This window comes from Salmo salar, chromosome ssa05, assembly GCF_905237065.1.
Source record: "Salmo salar chromosome ssa05, Ssal_v3.1, whole genome shotgun sequence".
In the NCBI taxonomy this organism is placed as follows: Eukaryota; Metazoa; Chordata; class Actinopteri; order Salmoniformes; family Salmonidae; genus Salmo; species Salmo salar.
Window position 1 is genome coordinate 12,883,321 of NC_059446.1, and position 17,483 is coordinate 12,900,803.

The following is a 17,483-nucleotide window of genomic DNA, read 5'->3' on the forward strand; positions in this document are numbered from 1 at the left end:
TTGAGACAGAATACTACAGCAGGAAAATAATCCTGCAACAACAGGAAATGTGAATTATTATGCGGATTATAATTAATAATATTTGTAGGGGTTTCTTTTTTTTTAAAGTGAAATTACAAAATTCAGAAGCCTTTTTAAATCTCAAATACACTACAAGTTTTAGATTTCCTGCATTGCACGAAAGTTCTCCTGTAACAGGGTGATCAAATGAAGATACTACATCTGTACAGTCTTCAGGTTATTATTATGAAGGCTGTCAAGTTATCATGTAAAGAGGATGTTACTTTTCTATTCAAGTATTTTCAAGTTATTTGACCCTATCATAAACACTTCATGACTCTTATCTTATAACGGTATCCCCGCCACGGTATCCCCGCCACGGTATCCCCGCCACGGCAGCCCCGCCACGGCAGCCCCTCCACGGCAGCCCCTCCACGGCAGGACATCGTCATTGTGCCTTTAAGGTTTGACATCTTGATAACAAGGGGTCATGTAAAGAGCCTGGATGTTACTGTCCTGAGTGGCGTGATGATGACAGTAGAGTATGAGTTACAGAGGAAGAGGATGATGACAGTAGAGTATGAGTTACAGAGGAAGAGGATGATGACAGTAGAGTATGAGTTACAGAGGAAGAGGATGATGACAGTAGAGTATGAGTTACAGAGGAAGAGGATGATGACAGTAGAGTATGAGTTACAGAGGAAGAGGATGATGACAGTAGAGTATGAGTTACAGAGGAAGAGGATGATGACAGTAGAGTATGAGTTACAGAGGAAGAGGATGATGACAGTAGAGTATGAGTTACAGAGGAAGAGGATGATGACAGTACAGTATGAGTTACAGAGGAAGAGGATGGAGGATAAATCACACAGTTACTAAACAGCAAGGTGCTCCAGGACCATTCTAAGGGGTCTTAGGTCCACAGGGGGGCGGGACACATACACAGATATTTACATGCATTCAGACAGGCTTCCTGCCATTGTCGGCCAAATCGCCCCCGTCCCTGTCCCTGTCCCCCCACTGCTGTAAGATCCACTGTTTCCTGTGTAGAAGGGAGAACGCCATGCGATGACAATGGGCCAGAAACAGGACAGACATTTAGTCACCTGCCCCACCATCTCTTTCACAGCTAAAATATTCTGAAGCTGTTTCATTTATGTGAACTCTTCCAGTTTCCCCTGTGTGCTCTGTCCCATTGTGTCCTTTCAATAGAAGGATTTTCACATTCAAAGCAATTCCTGAAAGTGGGTCCAGCCAACGAAACCCCTCTTCACTCAATCATGTATTTTCACTGGCATGTTTAACTTGAACCATTATATAGCTAAGGTTATTTGGCTACTTAAATTAACTATTGGGCAGTTTACTAATTACATTTCAGAAAAAACTGATAAAAAATACATATTTAGGAAACTAGGTCTATCAATGTAATTTGTTTCAATAAAACGATGAATGTGTGTGTGAGTGTGCATATGTGCGTGTGAGCCTGTGTGTGTGTGTGTGTGTGTGTGTGTGTGTGTGTGTGTGTGTGTGCCCCTGGCTGGCTGCTGATCATACAGTTGGTGCTGCTGATCCACTGTCTGCTGCTCGAGCTTAAAGGGTAAGAGTGTTCATCAGTCTCTACCCAGAGAGAAAACTTTTGACATTTTCAGAGTTTTGAGGAAGATTTCTTGAACTAAAAGGAGATTAGCCCACCGTCAAAAGACTAAGAACTCGCCACAGCATCATTTCAGCGTTACTCATAGATATAAAAAGTTTACCGGGTGGAAAGTCAACCGCTGTTTCTGTACCCTACTTACCGTAACTGTTTCGAAGATGACGTTTTGTCCAGAAGTTTGATACGTATCGAGGAGTTTCAACTCTCGAAACCAAGTTGGTAGGTTACAACAATTTTGTAAACGTATGTTCGTAAACGTTTCTCACTTGTTAAGTCTGTTATCGTCAATAAATTGCAATAGAGGCTATAGGCTACTCTAACGAATTATCGGACGGTTGTAGTTAAATGGGTCGGATAAATTACTTCGATGAGGGCGAAAAAATAAACATTTCTCAACTGTACTAAAGATTGTCTAAAGCTGATTCTTACCGTTGCCTATCATGATTTATTCTTTAGCGACACACTTTCAGTTTAGTTTCACGTTTGTATAGGCCTATTCAAAACAATAAATAAAAATAACGTGAGGCAAACTATTCACATTTAAAATGTCGTGTTGACATATATTTTTTCCATTTTATTCATCTTTGATAAGAGCCTATTTTAATCCAAGTGATATTGAATAAATTACACCTGTTATAGTTTATAGGGTTGTATGGGCCTATATGTAATTATAATTATAAATATCTCTTAGATTAGTTTATAATACTGTATGTAACTATATGTAACCATACCTCTTAGATTAGTTTATAATACTGTATCTAACTATATATAACCATATCTCTTAGATTAGTTTATAATACTGCATGTAACTGTATGTAACCATACCTCTTAGATTAGTTTATAATACTCTAACTATATGTAACCATACCTCTTAGATTAGTTTATAATACTGTATGTAACTATATGTAACCATACCTCTTAGATTAGTTTATAATACTCTAACTACATGTAACCATACCTCTTAGATTAGTTTATAATACTCTAACTACATGTAACCACACCTCTTAGATTAGTTTATAATACTCTAACTACATGTAACCATACCTCTTAGATTAGTTTATAATACTCTAACTACATGTAACCATACCTCTTAGATTAGTTTATAATACTGTATGTAACTACATGTAACCACACCTCTTCAATTAGTTTACAATACTGTATCTAGCTGCATGTATTCCTAACTACTCTTGTGGGGGGGATCTGTTGTCCACATAATGTTGGCTAATAGGGCATAGTCCTATCTCAAATGACCTGGGCAAGGATAGTGCATTAATATGTGGAACAGAGAGTGAATGGAGGCTGGGCCTAGCTCTCAGTCATCCTCCTCAGATGAAGGGGATCTGTCGTATGATATCAACGCACACACACATCACCACCACCTCCGTAGGGCTCGGTTTCCATGGCAACGCGGGATCCTGGTGTGTGTGCGGCTGTATTTTGTATAATTACTTGGGCTAATGTGGCTCGCGGGGGTATAGAGGGGTATGAGGGTGGATGTTTAAATAATGCTGACTCACTTTAAAGGGACCACTGTACTGCACACAAGATGAAAGATTCACTTATTTCAAGTCACCCTACATCAGCTCATTTCAAATACCCCCCAAAGATGTGTCAGTCATGCATGCCTTTATAGAATGTTCCATGTAAGACCATGACTACTATGTTAAGTCATGTGTTACAAGTGATGAGAGATAGGGTCTGCGCCCAAATAGCACCCTATTGCCTATATAGGGCACTGCTTTTGAGCCCTGGTCACAAGTAGTGCACTATAGGGAATATGCTGCCATTTAGGATGCAACCATAGCTTTTTGAACTGCACTCTTTATGCACCAGTATTACACAAACAGCAATCTGTACTGTACCTGTACCAGTACTGAACCTGTATCTGTACTGTACCTGTATTGTATCTGTACTGTACCTGTACTGTACCAGTACTGTACCTGTATCTGTACTGTACCTTTACTGTATCTGTACTGTACCTGTACTGTATCTGTACTGTACCTGTACTGTACCTGTACCAGTACTGAACCTGTATCTGTACTGTACCTGTATTGTATCTGTACTGTACCTGTACTGTATCTGTACTGTACCTGTACTGTATCTGTACTGTACCTGTACTGTACCTGTACCAGTACTGTACCTGTACTGTATCTGTATCTGTACCGGTACCTGTACTGTATCTGTACTGTATCTATGCTGTACCTGTATCTGTACTGTATCTATGCTATACCTGTATCTGTATCTGTATCTATGCTGTACCTGTATCTGTATCTATGCTGTACCTGTATCTGTATCTGTACTGTATCTATGCTATATCTGTATCTGTATCTGTATCTATGCTGTACCTGTATCTGTATCTGTACTGTATCTATGCTGTACCTGTATCTGTATCTGTACTGTATCTATGCTGTACCTGTATCTGTATCTGTATCTGTATCTGTATCTGTACTGTATCTATGCTGTACCTGTATCTGTATCTGTATCTGTATCTGTACTGTATCTATGCTGTACCTGTATCTGTATCTGTATCTGTATCTGTACTGTATCTATGCTGTACCTGTATCTTGTCTTGTGGGGCATCTAAATCTGACGTGTGGTCAGGTCTGTATGACATATTATGAATGAAGGGTTTATTTGGCTGAACTCAAGCAAAGTCTCCAAACTTTGTACAATAACACCAGTTTTGTTATTGCCCCTCGAAGATAAATGCATGGTTCTTATTGCCCCTTGGAAATAAATACAGGATTATTATTGCCCCTCGGAGATAATTACAGGGTTCTTATTGCCCCTCAGCGATAAATACAGGATTATTATTGCTCCTCTGAGATAATTACAGGGTTCTTATTGCCCCTTGGAGATAATTACAGGGTTCTTATTGCCCCTCAGAGATAAATACAGGGTTCTTATTGCCCCTCTGAGATAAATACAGGATTATTATTGCCCCTCGGAGATAAATACAGGGTTCTTATTGCCCCTCGGAGATAAATACAGGGTTCTTATTGACCCTCGGAGATAAATACAGGATTATTATTGCCCCTCTGAGATAATTACAGGGTTCTTATTGCCCCTCAGAGATAAATACAGGGTTCTTATTGCCCCTCTGAGATAATTACAGGGTTCTTATTGCCCCTCGGAGATAAATACAGAGTTCTTATTGCCCCTCGGAGATAAATACAGGGTTCTTATTGACCCTCGGAGATAAATACAGGATTATTATTGCCCCTCTGAGATAATTACAGGGTTCTTATTGCCCCTCAGAGATAGATACAGGGTTCTTATTGCCCCTCTGAGATAAATACAGGGTTCTTATTGCCCCTCAGAGATAAATACAGGGTTCTTATTGACCCTCAGAGATAAATACAGGGTTCATATTGACCCTCTGAGATAAATACAGGGTTCTTATTGCCCCTCAGAGATAAATACAGGGTTCTTATTGACCCTCAGAGATAAATACAGAGTTCTTATTGCCCCTTAGAGATAAATACAGGGTTCTTATTGACCCTCAGAGATAAATACAGGGTTCTTATTGACCCTCTGAGATAAAAACAGGGTTCGTATTGCCCTTCAGAGATAAATACAGGGTTCTTTCATTGATTATAATTGAATTGTGTGTGTGAGTATAAGAGAGCTGACAAATTGCTGTGCTGTATGTTTTGTCTCTCCAGGTGTGTGGGTGAAAGAGATGGTGCGGTCTGGAGCTGATAGCTGACGTAGCTGATAGCTGACGTAGCTGATAGCTGACGTAGCTGATAGCTGACTTAGCTGATAGCTGACGTAGCTGATAGCTGACTTAGCTGATAGCTGACGTAGCTGATAGCTGACGGAGCTGATAGCTGACTTAGCTGATAGCTGACTTAGCTGATAGCTGACGGAGCTGATAGCTGACGTAGCTGATAGCTGACGGAGCTGATAGCTGACGGAGCTGATAGCTGACTTAGCTGATAGCTGACTTAGCTGATAGCTGACGGAGCTGATAGCTGACGGAGCTGATAGCTGACTTAGCTGATAGCTGACGGAGCTGATAGCTGACGGAGCTGATAGCTGACTTAGCTGTAGTAGGATGAGATGAGAGAGGATGGAACACATGGACAACCCCGCCTCCCACAGCAGCGACCCCAACGGGTTCGTCAATAAAGTCTTCAACGTGTCTCTGGATGTGCAGAATGAGACCAGCACTGTATCTATCCAGGAGACTGGGAAGGGAGAGGGACAGGGAGAGGGTCAAGAAGAGTGTCAGGCTCCAGGCCAAGCCCAGGGACAGTGGCAGGGGGCTGGGGATAGACAGGCAGAGACCCAGGCACCCCCTCAGACCCCTGGGATGGAGCACCCGGATGTCAACCGTAGACCAAGAGCTACAGGAGGCATCTGGAAGATCTTGACCCGGCGTAAAGCGGCTTCAGAACTGGATAACAGAAGACCTCACTCCATGATCCTCCCTGGAGAGGAGGCCTCCATCCCTAAACTGTCCTTTGCTGACAAGGTCCGCTCCATCAAGAAGCTCCGCTCTCCGGGTGTCTTCAAGGGGAGGGTGGGGAAGATGTCTGGGTCCAGCACTAAGTTCAGAGACGGAGAGACGGAGGGCGACTCGTCCTGCCGGGACTTCCTCCCCTCGCCCGCCCTGCATCCCGGTAGGAGCACACTCCGCCACTACGCCAAGAGGCACTCTTATGCCGGACACACCGCCGAGTTCGACTGCTCATTTGAGGACATGGATCTGACAGCTACCCTGGACAGACACCATCTTCCCTCACTAGTGGAGCCTGTTACCCAGAACGGCTCTAAGCCCACAGAGAGAGTCCCCTACACCAAGAGATCTCAGGTCCAGGCTCAGGCGCAGGCCAACCACTCCTCTAACTGTAACAGTATCTCAGCAGGAGTGTGTGAGGAGCAGAGTGTGAGGGGTGGCCCCAAGGCCCCGCTGGGTGGGAGGAGGTCTAAGAGAGCTGACGTGTGGAGTTACCTGAGGAAGATCTCTGTCCTGGGGAAGGGGAACCCGGCTTACTCAGAGAGGAGTTTTGACTCAGAGCTACACACACTGGACAAGACCATGGACTCTGACTACGGCTCGGTGGACTTTGAGAGCATCAGGGACTTTCAGCCAGCTGCTCCGAAACACTCTGACAGCAAAGGAGGACATTTTGGGGGTCTGATTAAGTTCTTCAGCAACGTTGCGGAGACGGCTAGAAAATGGCGGATGTCTTCTCACTCCTTCTCTCCTCCAGAGGGGGGAGCGGAGCGGACGCCACTGGACTCCCCCAGAGCAGGGCAGCGTCTGGGGGACTACGTCCACAGTGTGTCCCTGACTCTCCGCAGTGAGGACCTTCCAGAGTGTCCCCCGACACCTGGCTCACCCCTGACCCCTCACCCCCCTGCCTGTGACCCTGCCTCACCCACTCCTCTGATAGGCAGACGGTCTCCTCAGGTGGTGCTGAAGGCCTGGAGGGTATGTCCGGACTCACCAAGCGTTAACGGCCTGGTGTGTGTGAGCTCATTGGAAACGACCAGACAGACAGACAAACAGACAGAGAGCCAGACAGTCAGACAGACAGAGAGACAGACACGGCACACCTCTGTAGCCACAGTAGAGAATCATGTGCCACACTCAAGGCTGGAGAGAGAGACTCAGAAAGAGACAGTGGGAGACAGAGACCACTTAGAATGTCTGTCTACAGTGGAAGAGAGAGAAAGAGAGGGAAGAGAGGGACACTCAGGAAATGATCTGGATTCCGAGGATGCTCTACCTGTCTCGGATCAGACACACCTTCCAAACGGCCAATCAGAGTTACGGGAAGGAGAGACTGTAGCCACTAGGGAGCCAGCAGGAAACTGCCACCAGGAAGTATTTAAGGTGAGTATGTTGATGATAAACATGAAAACTGTTTTATGTTCAACACCCCTTATTGAAAAAAAATGGTTTCTGGAAAACAGTTGTAGCAAACCTTTGGCCAATTTGCTGCAGATTTGTGGCAAGCTCATATTTTCACATGCAAATTAGTTTTGTGGCAAACTGTTGCGGCGACTTGTAAACTTCTGGCAAACAATTCTGGGAAACATATGGCTAACATTCCACTGTTTGCTGCAAATTTGCTGAAAACTCAGTATGAATATACAAATTAGATCCCGTTTTTGGTGACTGTGTGTTAACAATATTGAAATGTTATATCTACATTAACCCACTCACATATAACTGTAAATGAACTTGCTTCTCACAGACATAACTAAACTAAACATACAGTATTAAACATACTAAACACCATGTGTTAACAGATATAAATAAATCCAATCTAAATTGAAATGATCAGCAGGTTAATGAAGAAAAGAGCAAAGACTGGATATTTCCCAAATACATTTTTTATTTCATATTTTTATGTAGCTGCATTTACATGAGAGAAATGTGAACACTATGGGGATGTTGAGCTTAGGATGTTTAAAGGGGCAACTACAGAATTTACATGAGCCACGTGTTAATTGAGCAATAGCTTTCAACCAATGGAGGTTTAGAAGATCATTTAAACAACAAAAAACAAATCAAACCCAGTTCAGAACTATTGCCTTTTTGAGTGAACTTTGGAGATGGAGGCCCTGTGGAAGTCCTTCGACCAAAGCTTGTTGAAAATATGAACTGAAACAATCAGAAAACACAAAACAAAACCAACATTAGGATACTGAAAACAATTTAACACTTTATATTTTGGCATCTTAAAACATTGATTCAGTGGCTACTGGGCAGGATTGGCTTTGGAAAACAGGGTCATCTGTTACAAAGCTGCCTTGATGTTGTTATGCTTCTCACTGAAACTGGCATTCTAAATATTTTTCAGCAAGGAAACAATGCTTCTGCTTTGTATATTATTGCTATACAGTGTACAGTGCCTTGCAAAAGTATTCATCCCCCTTGGCGTTTTTCCTTTTTTGTTGCATTACAACCTGTAATTTAAAATGATTTTTATTTGGATTTCATGTAATGGACATACACAAAACAGTCCAAATTGTTGCAGTGAAATTAAAAAAATAACTTGTTGAAAAAAATGCTAAAAAATAAAAATGGAAAAAATGGTGCTATGAAGCCTCTAAATAAGATCTGGTGCAACCAATTACCTTCAGAAGTCACCTAATTTCTTAAATAAAGTCCACCTGTGTGTAATCTAAGTGTCACATGATCTGCCACATGATCTCAGTATATATACACCTGTTCTGAAAGGCCCCAGAGTCTGCAAAACCAGTAAGCAAGGGGCACCACCAAGCAAACGGCACCATGAAGACCAAGGAGCTCTCCAAACAGGTCAGGAACAAAGTTGTGGAGAAGTACAGATCAGGATTGGGTTATAAAAAAATATCAGAAACTTTGAACATCCCACAGAGCACCATTAAATCCATTATTAAAAAATGGTAAGAATATGAAGAAGAAGGTACTCTGGTCAGATGAGACTAAAATTGAGCATTTTGGACATCAAGGAAAATGCTATGTCTGGCGCATACCCAACACCTTTCATCACCCCGAGAACACCATCCCCACAGTGAAGCATGATGGTGGCAGCATCATGCTGTGGGGATGTTTTTCATCAGCAGGGACTGGGAAACTGGTCAGAATTGAAGGAATGATGGATGACCCTAAATACAGGGATATTCTTTGAGGAAACCTGTTTCAGTCTTCCAGAGATTTGAGACTGAGACAGAGGTTCACCTTCCAGCAGGACAATGACCCAAAGCATACTGCTAAAGCAACACTTGAGTGGTTTAAGGGGAAACATTTAAATATCTCGGAATGGCCTAGTCAAAGCCCAGACCTCAATCCAATTGAGAATCTGTTGTATGACTTAAAGATTGCTGTACACCAGCGGAACCCATCCAACTTGAAGGAGCTGGAGCAGTTTTGCCTTGAAGAATGGGCAAAAATCCCAGTGGCTAGATGTGCCAAGCTTATGAGACATACCCCAAGAGACTTGAAGCTGTAATTGCTGCAACAGGTGGCTCTACAAAGTATTGACTTTGGGGAGGTGAATAGTTATGCACGCTCAAGTTTTCAGTTTTTTGTCTTAATTCTTGTTTGTTTCACAATCAAAAATATTTTGCATCTTCAAAGTGGTAGGCATGTTATGTAAATCAATTTATACAAACCCCCCAAAATCCATTTTAATTCCAGGTTGTAAGGCAAGAAAATAGGAAAAATGCCAAGGGGGTGAATACTTTCGCAAGCCACTGTATATACAAACGATGTAGCATGCACAAACTGGGACTTAGCTTTTAATATGTGTCCAACTGTTCATAGAGAGCCACTGTATACAAAATATTTCTTCAGCCAAGCCTCAACACAACTGATTCAAACTTATCAACTAATTATGATTTTCAATCTAGACTGGGGACTACTAGTTGTCTCTTCTTCCTGACTCAGGTATATACGGCTTGGGTGGAAGAAAAGCAACATAAAATTGAGCTATGCCTAATTGGGCAATTCATATTAATGTTCCAAAATAAATTATTGTTAACTTACATCTCAAAGCCATCCATGCAAGAAGCCTTGACCTGGTGCATGCATATTTCTCTGTCCTCAGTTTGATTGAAGGCATCAGTCTGTCTTTTTGTCTTGTAACTGATTGCTTCTAGAAACAGAGATGGAACAACACATGATGAAGATGAGCTAGCTACTAGTTTAAAGCAATGAAAGTTCTAATTGTTTCAAAGAATAAATGTATGGCCTACAATTCTGAGAATACTACATACATTTACTTACCTCATCAAGATTGAAGATGATACACTCAAATAAAGTGTTATGATTGAGTGCACCACAAACATTTTCCCAGGGTGTTGATTTATCCTTCTACCAATACAACATCTTCCAACACCACAGGTAGGGGAAGGGTATCCATCTACAAAAGTGAAGTCTGGCTTGGATGTCAAGTCAGCTCATATTGTTGCTACCTTAGCTGTTGTGCTAGCAAACATGCTACTGAACAGTGATACTAGCATATTGAAATGCATTTTGGTATAATAAGACATCAACGTATTCACCGAAAAATATAATTGTTTAGGCAAATCATTAGTTAGCTAGCTAGCGATCACATTAATTGTGCAATATTATGATAGCTAATGTTAGCTAGCTAAGCGCTAGCCAGTCAGTGGCGCTGACGGATTGAAACTGGTATCAACCTAATGTGTTTCACTCTATCCCATAAAATATGACATTGCTAACTAGCCATCAATTAACTAACCCAATTTTAAAGTTTATTAGGATGTTTAATGAATCATTTCACTCACTGGTAGGTAACTAGTTTGGTTTCCATATTTCAACAAATTTTTAGAATCCCCTTGATTGCTCGTCAGCGGTTACTGGTCTTGGAAGTCATGTGTTCACCAGAAATGGCTTCCAGTAAACTGTTTGCCACTGCTGGCAATAAATATTGTTGCCACAGGTTTGCCATAGATTCAAATAGAATCTTGACGGAAAAAAACCTCTGGCAAACTGTTTGCCACTAGTGGCAATAAATATTATTGTTGCCGAAGGTTTACCACAGATTCACCACTGGCAAACATTTGCAAACTTCCAGCAGCATTTTGTGACACACTATTTTGTTTGCAGCAATTTTGCCACAATTTGCCACAAACATGTTTGTAAGGGACTGCAAATCGATTCAGTAAGGAATTCAAATAGTTATTTGTAATCTGTGCCTGTTAATGATAAAAATGTGTTATTGTAGTCATCACCTCATTTTATTCTGTCCTATCAAATCATTAATTCATTCTACGTCGTTATCAGATCCTGTCATTGTGTAGCTATTACCTAACTATTACATTGCAACATTGTCTTATTGTTAACCTTTCTAATGTTGTTAATCATCATCATTCTTTTGCTTTTTAAAAACAGAAATCATCTAAATGCTTTATGCAAGTCTCATATCAGTTACTTGTACTGCACAACGTTGAATAAGTAGACTATAGGTCTCTCTCTCTGTTAGAGAGGGTAATGGACAGAGAGCATGTTGTGGGTATTCGTTTGCCCCATCTGTTGGCCAGAGGAGGAAGTAGAGTCAGAGAGTGTTCGTTAGACCACAGTTGTCTGTCCTTCCTGCCCCTTCCTGTCACACAAAAACACACCAGTAAATCTTGTCCTAAAAAAAACCATGGGAATTTAGTTCTAAAAGTGGTTCCCAACCCAGTCCTCGGGGATCCCTTAGACATTCCACACGTGTGTTCTATTCCAGCCCCAGCCTACCAACTAATATAAAGCCCTCAATTAGTAAAATCAGGCGTGGTAGAGCAAATATGTGCAACAGAAAACACTGTGTGTGTGTGTGTGTGTGTGTGTGTGTGTGTGTGTGTGTGTGTGTGTGTGTGTGTGTGTGTGTGTGTGTGTGTGTGTGTGTGTGTGTGTGTGTGTGTGTGTGTGACTGCCCGCACCCTAACTGCAGCTTCACACACATATCCTTCTCCTCACACCGTTCAGATTACTCATCTCATCTGCCCTCCGGTGTCTCTCTCACAGCGAGTCTGGACATGTCAGTCCCTCATGTACTGCACTACGATGAGTTATAGTAATACTGGGCTTGGTCTAACAGTGGATTATCCTGCAGAGTAATACTGGGCTTGGTCTAACAGTGGATTATCCTGCAGAGTAATACTGGGCTTGGTCTAACAGTGGATTATCCACTGTTAAACTAAAATGGAAACCAACTATGGAAATCAGGGTTGTGAATGGAGTTAGATGGAATTGTTACCTAGAACCAGATTGATTGATTGACTGATCGATTTATTGATGAATTAATTAATTGGTTGGTTGAATAGGGAGCTCTATCAGGCAGTGTTTTGAGGAGGCCCAGGTCAGTCCAGTCCTATTCTAGTCCAGTGAAGACCCCTGCCCCTCCCAAGCCCCGCTGCCCTCGCCCTCGTCCTACCTCAGCACTGGTCGACCTCCGAGTCTGCAGTCCCTTCCCAGAGGGCTGTGCATTTGCCGTTACTCAGCAGGCCGCAGGGGGCTCTCTGTGCCGGCACAGACGCAGGCCCGGTCCCATGATGCACCTCTTGCCGGGTCGGAGACAGGCGGGCGGTCTGGCCAGGCCATGCTCTGTCATAGAGCCCTCCGTTACCGTGGAGACAGACCCCGCGCAAAGTCACAGAGTAAGACCTCACACACACACACAAACACACACACATTATCCCACTGCTGAGAGAATGAAAGTGGGAGTGTGTGTGGAGACTGACCAGTAGTCTCTGCCAACTCTCATTTCAATATAGTCTGTAGTCCTCCTGGCTGGTAGGACCAGTAATGAATCAACCACACCACGCGCTGCACGCTTTGATGGGAGGAGATTACAAACCGTGTATCCTCCTACTCTACAACAATACTACACGCTCTGACCCATTTCTACAAGCTGTATTCATATATCCTCCTTTCCTTGAGCTGCTCTTTCTCTGCTCTCTTGATCTCTCTCTTTCCTCTCGCTCTCTGCTGTCTCTCTCATTCACTCTTTCTCTGTCCGTGGCCAATTTTCTGCATCACCGCTCCCATACGTTCTGTCCATTCATTATTCCCTCATAATAACTCACCCTCTGAACTTTTCACCTGGAGACTCATTCACCTGACTGGTAGGAATGATTCATACTGTATCACCTGACTGGTAGGAATGATTCATATTGTATCACCTGACTGGTAGGAATGATTCATATTGTATCACCTGACTGATAGGAATGATTCCTACTGTATCACCTGACTGGTAGGAATGATTCATATTGTATCACCTGACTGGTAGGAATGATTCATATTGTATCACCGGACTGGTAGGAATGATTCATATTGTATCACCTGACTGATAGGAATGATTCATATTGTATCACCGGACTGGTAGGAATGATTCATATTGTATCACCGGACTGGTAGGAATGATTCATATTGTATCACCTGACTGGTAGGAATGATTCATATTGTATCACCGGACTGGTAGGAATGATTCATATTGTATCACCTGACTGGTAGGAATGATTCATACTGTATCACAAGGTTGTCTGCGGCATGCACTCAGAACCTATGCACCAGAATATACTGTGGGGTTTAAATGTTCTACACTCTGAGAAGGAAAGAAGATGTGTTCTTTGGGGGATCTGTATGTACTGTATGTACTGTATGTACTGTATGTACAGTATGTACTGTATGTACTGTATGTACTGTATGTGAGAGGCGTTGGGTGTGTGCTTGCATAACTGTCCAGTGTGTTCCAGGCCATGTCTCGTCCCCCGGGGGCATCACCATTAGAGCCCCCCCTCAGAGTGTCTCTTCAGAGGTGTCACTCCCTCCCTCTCCCCCCCAGCAGCCTTACCACTCTGGCCCTGTTCCAGGGACACACAGGTACTACATGAATGTGTGCACGTGTGTGTGCATGCCTGCCTGCCTGTGTCAATATGTGCATGTTGGTGTACGCATGCGTGTGTGTGTGTGTGTGCGTGTGTGTGTGTGTGTGTGTGTGTGTGTGTGTGTGTGTGTGTGTGTGTGTGTGTGTGTGTGTGTGTGTGTGTGTGTGTGTGTGTGTGTGTGTGTGTGTGTGTGTGTGGTGGTTGAACTGTCTGTGTGTCTGTCCCCTACAGCAGACTCCCAGTCATCCTCAATGTGTCCTGGAGATGGAGAGACTGGCAGCTGCAGGAGGAGACTGCTCAGAACAGGCTCTGGTCCACTACAAGTCAACATCGTGAGTCACTGCCTACCATGTCCTATAATCACACTATATTAGCCTGTTAGCATGTTAGCCTGTTAGCATGTTCAGTCACAAGTCACTGGCTGCGTCTCAAATGGGACCCTATTCCCTATAGACGGGTTAGCTGACAACGTCAGAAGGTTGTGTGTTGTTGTGATTCTGGATGGCCAGGTAGCTAGCAACAAGGACATGAAACTGCTATGTGGCGGCAGATAGCCTAGCGCTTAAGAGCATTAGGTCAGTAACTGAAAGATCGCTGGTTGGAATCTCCGAGCTGTCTTGTTTTGAGGGGTTTTGACTGAGGTCTATGCTAATATGGTTAAAATTTGCCAGCTAGCGAGCTAACCAACAACTGTAACAATGTATTTGAGAGACAAATGCGCATTGTGCAACTTTATTTATGTTTTCAATAAACATTGGAGACGAAATATAGTTTACATATTATCAGCAATGTAAGCCAACGCCGTCTGTTTTGCCCTAGTCTTCCTTCCGGTTTCTGGTTTGATGAAGACGTTCAGGGAATATCTCTGCAATGCAGTTCAACAGTCTTCCTTCAGGGTTCAGTTCAACAGTCTTCCTTCAGGGTTCAGTTCAACAGTCTTCCTTCAGGGTTCAGTTCAACAGTCTTCCTTCAGGGTTCAGTTCAATAGTCTTCCTTCAGGGTTCAGTTTAACAGTCTTCCTTCAGGGTTCAGGTCAACAGTCTTCCTTCAGGGTTCAGTTTAACAGTCTTCCTTCAGGGTTCAGTTTAACAGTCTTCCTTCAGGGTTCAGTTCAACAGTCTTCCTTCAGGGTTCAGTTCAATAGTCTTCCTTCAGGGTTCAGTTTAACAGTCTTCCTTCAGGGTTCAGTTCAACAGTCTTCCTTCAGGGTTCAGTTCAACAGTCTTCCTTCAGGGTTCAGTTCAACAGTCTTCCTTCAGAGTTCAGTTCAACAGTCTTCCTTCAGGGTTCAGTTCAACAGTCTTCCTTCAGGGTTCAGTTCAACAGTCTTCCTTCAGGGTTCAGTTTAACAGTCTTCCTTCAGGGTTCAGGTCAACAGTCTTCCTTCAGGGTTCAGTTTAACAGTCTTCCTTCAGGGTTCAGTTTAACAGTCTTCCTTCAGGGTTCAGTTCAACAGTCTTCCTTCAGGGTTCAGTTCAATAGTCTTCCTTCAGGGTTCAGTTTAACAGTCTTCCTTCAGGGTTCAGTTCAACAGTCTTCCTTCAGGGTTCAGTTCAACAGTCTTCCTTCAGGGTTCAGTTCAACAGTCTTCCTTCAGAGTTCAGTTCAACAGTCTTCCTTCAGGGTTCAGTTCAACAGTCTTCCTTCAGGGTTCAGTTCAACAGTCTTCCTTCAGGGTTCAGTTTAACAGTCTTCCTTCAGGGTTCAGTTCAACAGTCTTCCTTCAGGGTTCAGTTCAACAGTCTTCCTTCAGGGTTCTGGTTTGAGAAACATATTTGAAAGAAAAAATGTGGCCTATATATTTCATCCAGCAGGTCATATGCCATAGGACTCAGATCCTTTAATATCTACCTCTCATCACTCTCTGTTCTTTCTCTTTCATCCCGCTCTGTTCTCATCTCTCTCTGTTCTCATCACTCTCTGTTCTTTCTCTTTCATCCCTCTCTGTTCTCATCACTCTCTGTTCTCATCACTCTCTGTCCTTTCTCTTTCATCCCGCTCTGTTCTCATCTCTCTCTGTTCTCATCACTCTCTGTCCTTTCTCTTTCATCCCTCTCTGTTCTCATCACTCTCTGTCCTTTCTCTTTCATCCCGCTCTGTTCTCATCTCTCTCTGTTCATCACTCTCTGTTCTTTCTCTTTCATCCCTCTCTGTTCTCATCACTCTCTGTTCTCTCGCTCTCTCTCTCTCATCTCTTGCTGTTCTTTGGCATCTCTCTCAGTTGTCTCTCTCATCTCTCTCTGTTCTCTCTGTCACCTCTATCTGTTCTCTCTCTCATCTCTCTCTCATCTTTCTCACCTTTGGGACCTAAACCCAGAATCTCAGAGAAAGGCCCTTTGATGAAGACGGGGCCCCAAGGGACGTTAACTGAAGGAGAGAGTCTTTTCTCTCCATCTCTCAGTCTAACTGTTAATGAGCTGCAGCTGTACACACACACACACACACACACACACACACACACACACACACACACACACACACACACACACACACACACACACACACACACACACACACACAAAGGCATGCATGCAGGTAGGCACACACACACACTCTCTCACAGACACTCATACACACAGCTAGAGGTCAAACTCTCTGTATTTTGCCACCACAACCATTCTGGAGTTGAACGTGTTTGTCGTCAGTTCCATGCTGTTGCCATGACACTGTGTGTTTCCTGTTTATCTTCAGGATTCTATCTTTAGAAAGCCTTTTTAAGTGTGAGTTAAATAGACAGTGTGTGGGTGAGAGAGATTTGGAGGAGAGGGGGTATACAGAGAAGAAGAGAAGGTGGGGAGGTGGAGAGAGGGGTGAGAGAGAGAAAGAGAGGGATAGACAGATGTTTTCTTTATGTGTCTTATGTTTTGGCTCTCATCCCTCAGGGCTACTTTTCAATGGCGATATAAACCATTGAGAGTGTTTCAAAAAGAGAGTGAGAGATGTGTTTGTTAATGGCCAGAGAGATAAGTGGAGAGTGAGAGATGTTTGTTAATGGCCAGAGAGATAAATGACAATAAGAGATGTTTGTTAATGGCCAGAGAGATAAAGAACAGTAAGAGATGTTTGTTAATGGCCAGAGAGATAAGTGGAGAGTGAGAGATGTTTGTTAATGGCCAGAGAGATAAAGGACAATAAGAGATGTTTGTTAATGGCCAGAGAGATAAAGAACAGTAAGAGATGTTTGTTAATGGCCAGAGAGATAAAGAACAGTAAGAGATGTTTGTTAATGGCCAGAGAGATAAGTGGAGAGTGAGAGATGTTTGTTAATGGCCAGAGAGATAAATAACAGTAAGAGATGTTTGTTAATGGCCAGAGAGATAAGTGGAGAGTGAGAGATGTTTGTTAATGGCCAGAGAGATAAAGAACAGTAAGAGATGTTTGTTAATGGCCAGAGAGATAAGTGGAGAGTGAGAGATGTTTGTTAATGGCCAGAGAGATAAAGAACAGTAAGAGATGTTTGTTAATGGCCAGAGAGATAAGTGGAGAG

At 43.0% G+C, this 17,483-nt stretch overlaps 1 protein-coding gene across 1 annotated transcript in view; it reads left to right on the forward strand.

Moving 5' to 3' along the window:
• Positions 1-1,521: 1,521 nt before the first annotated feature.
• The window catches only part of LOC106604273 (uncharacterized), a 103,332-nt gene continuing 87,370 nt past the window's right edge, over positions 1,522-17,483 (forward strand). The window contains 5 exon segments of the mRNA XM_045717909.1: positions 1,522-1,597; positions 5,320-7,502; positions 12,434-12,766; positions 13,865-13,991; positions 14,228-14,328. Of these exon segments, the coding sequence (XP_045573865.1) occupies positions 5,730-7,502; positions 12,434-12,766; positions 13,865-13,991; positions 14,228-14,328 (2,334 nt within the window). The 5' untranslated portion in view covers positions 1,522-1,597; positions 5,320-5,729.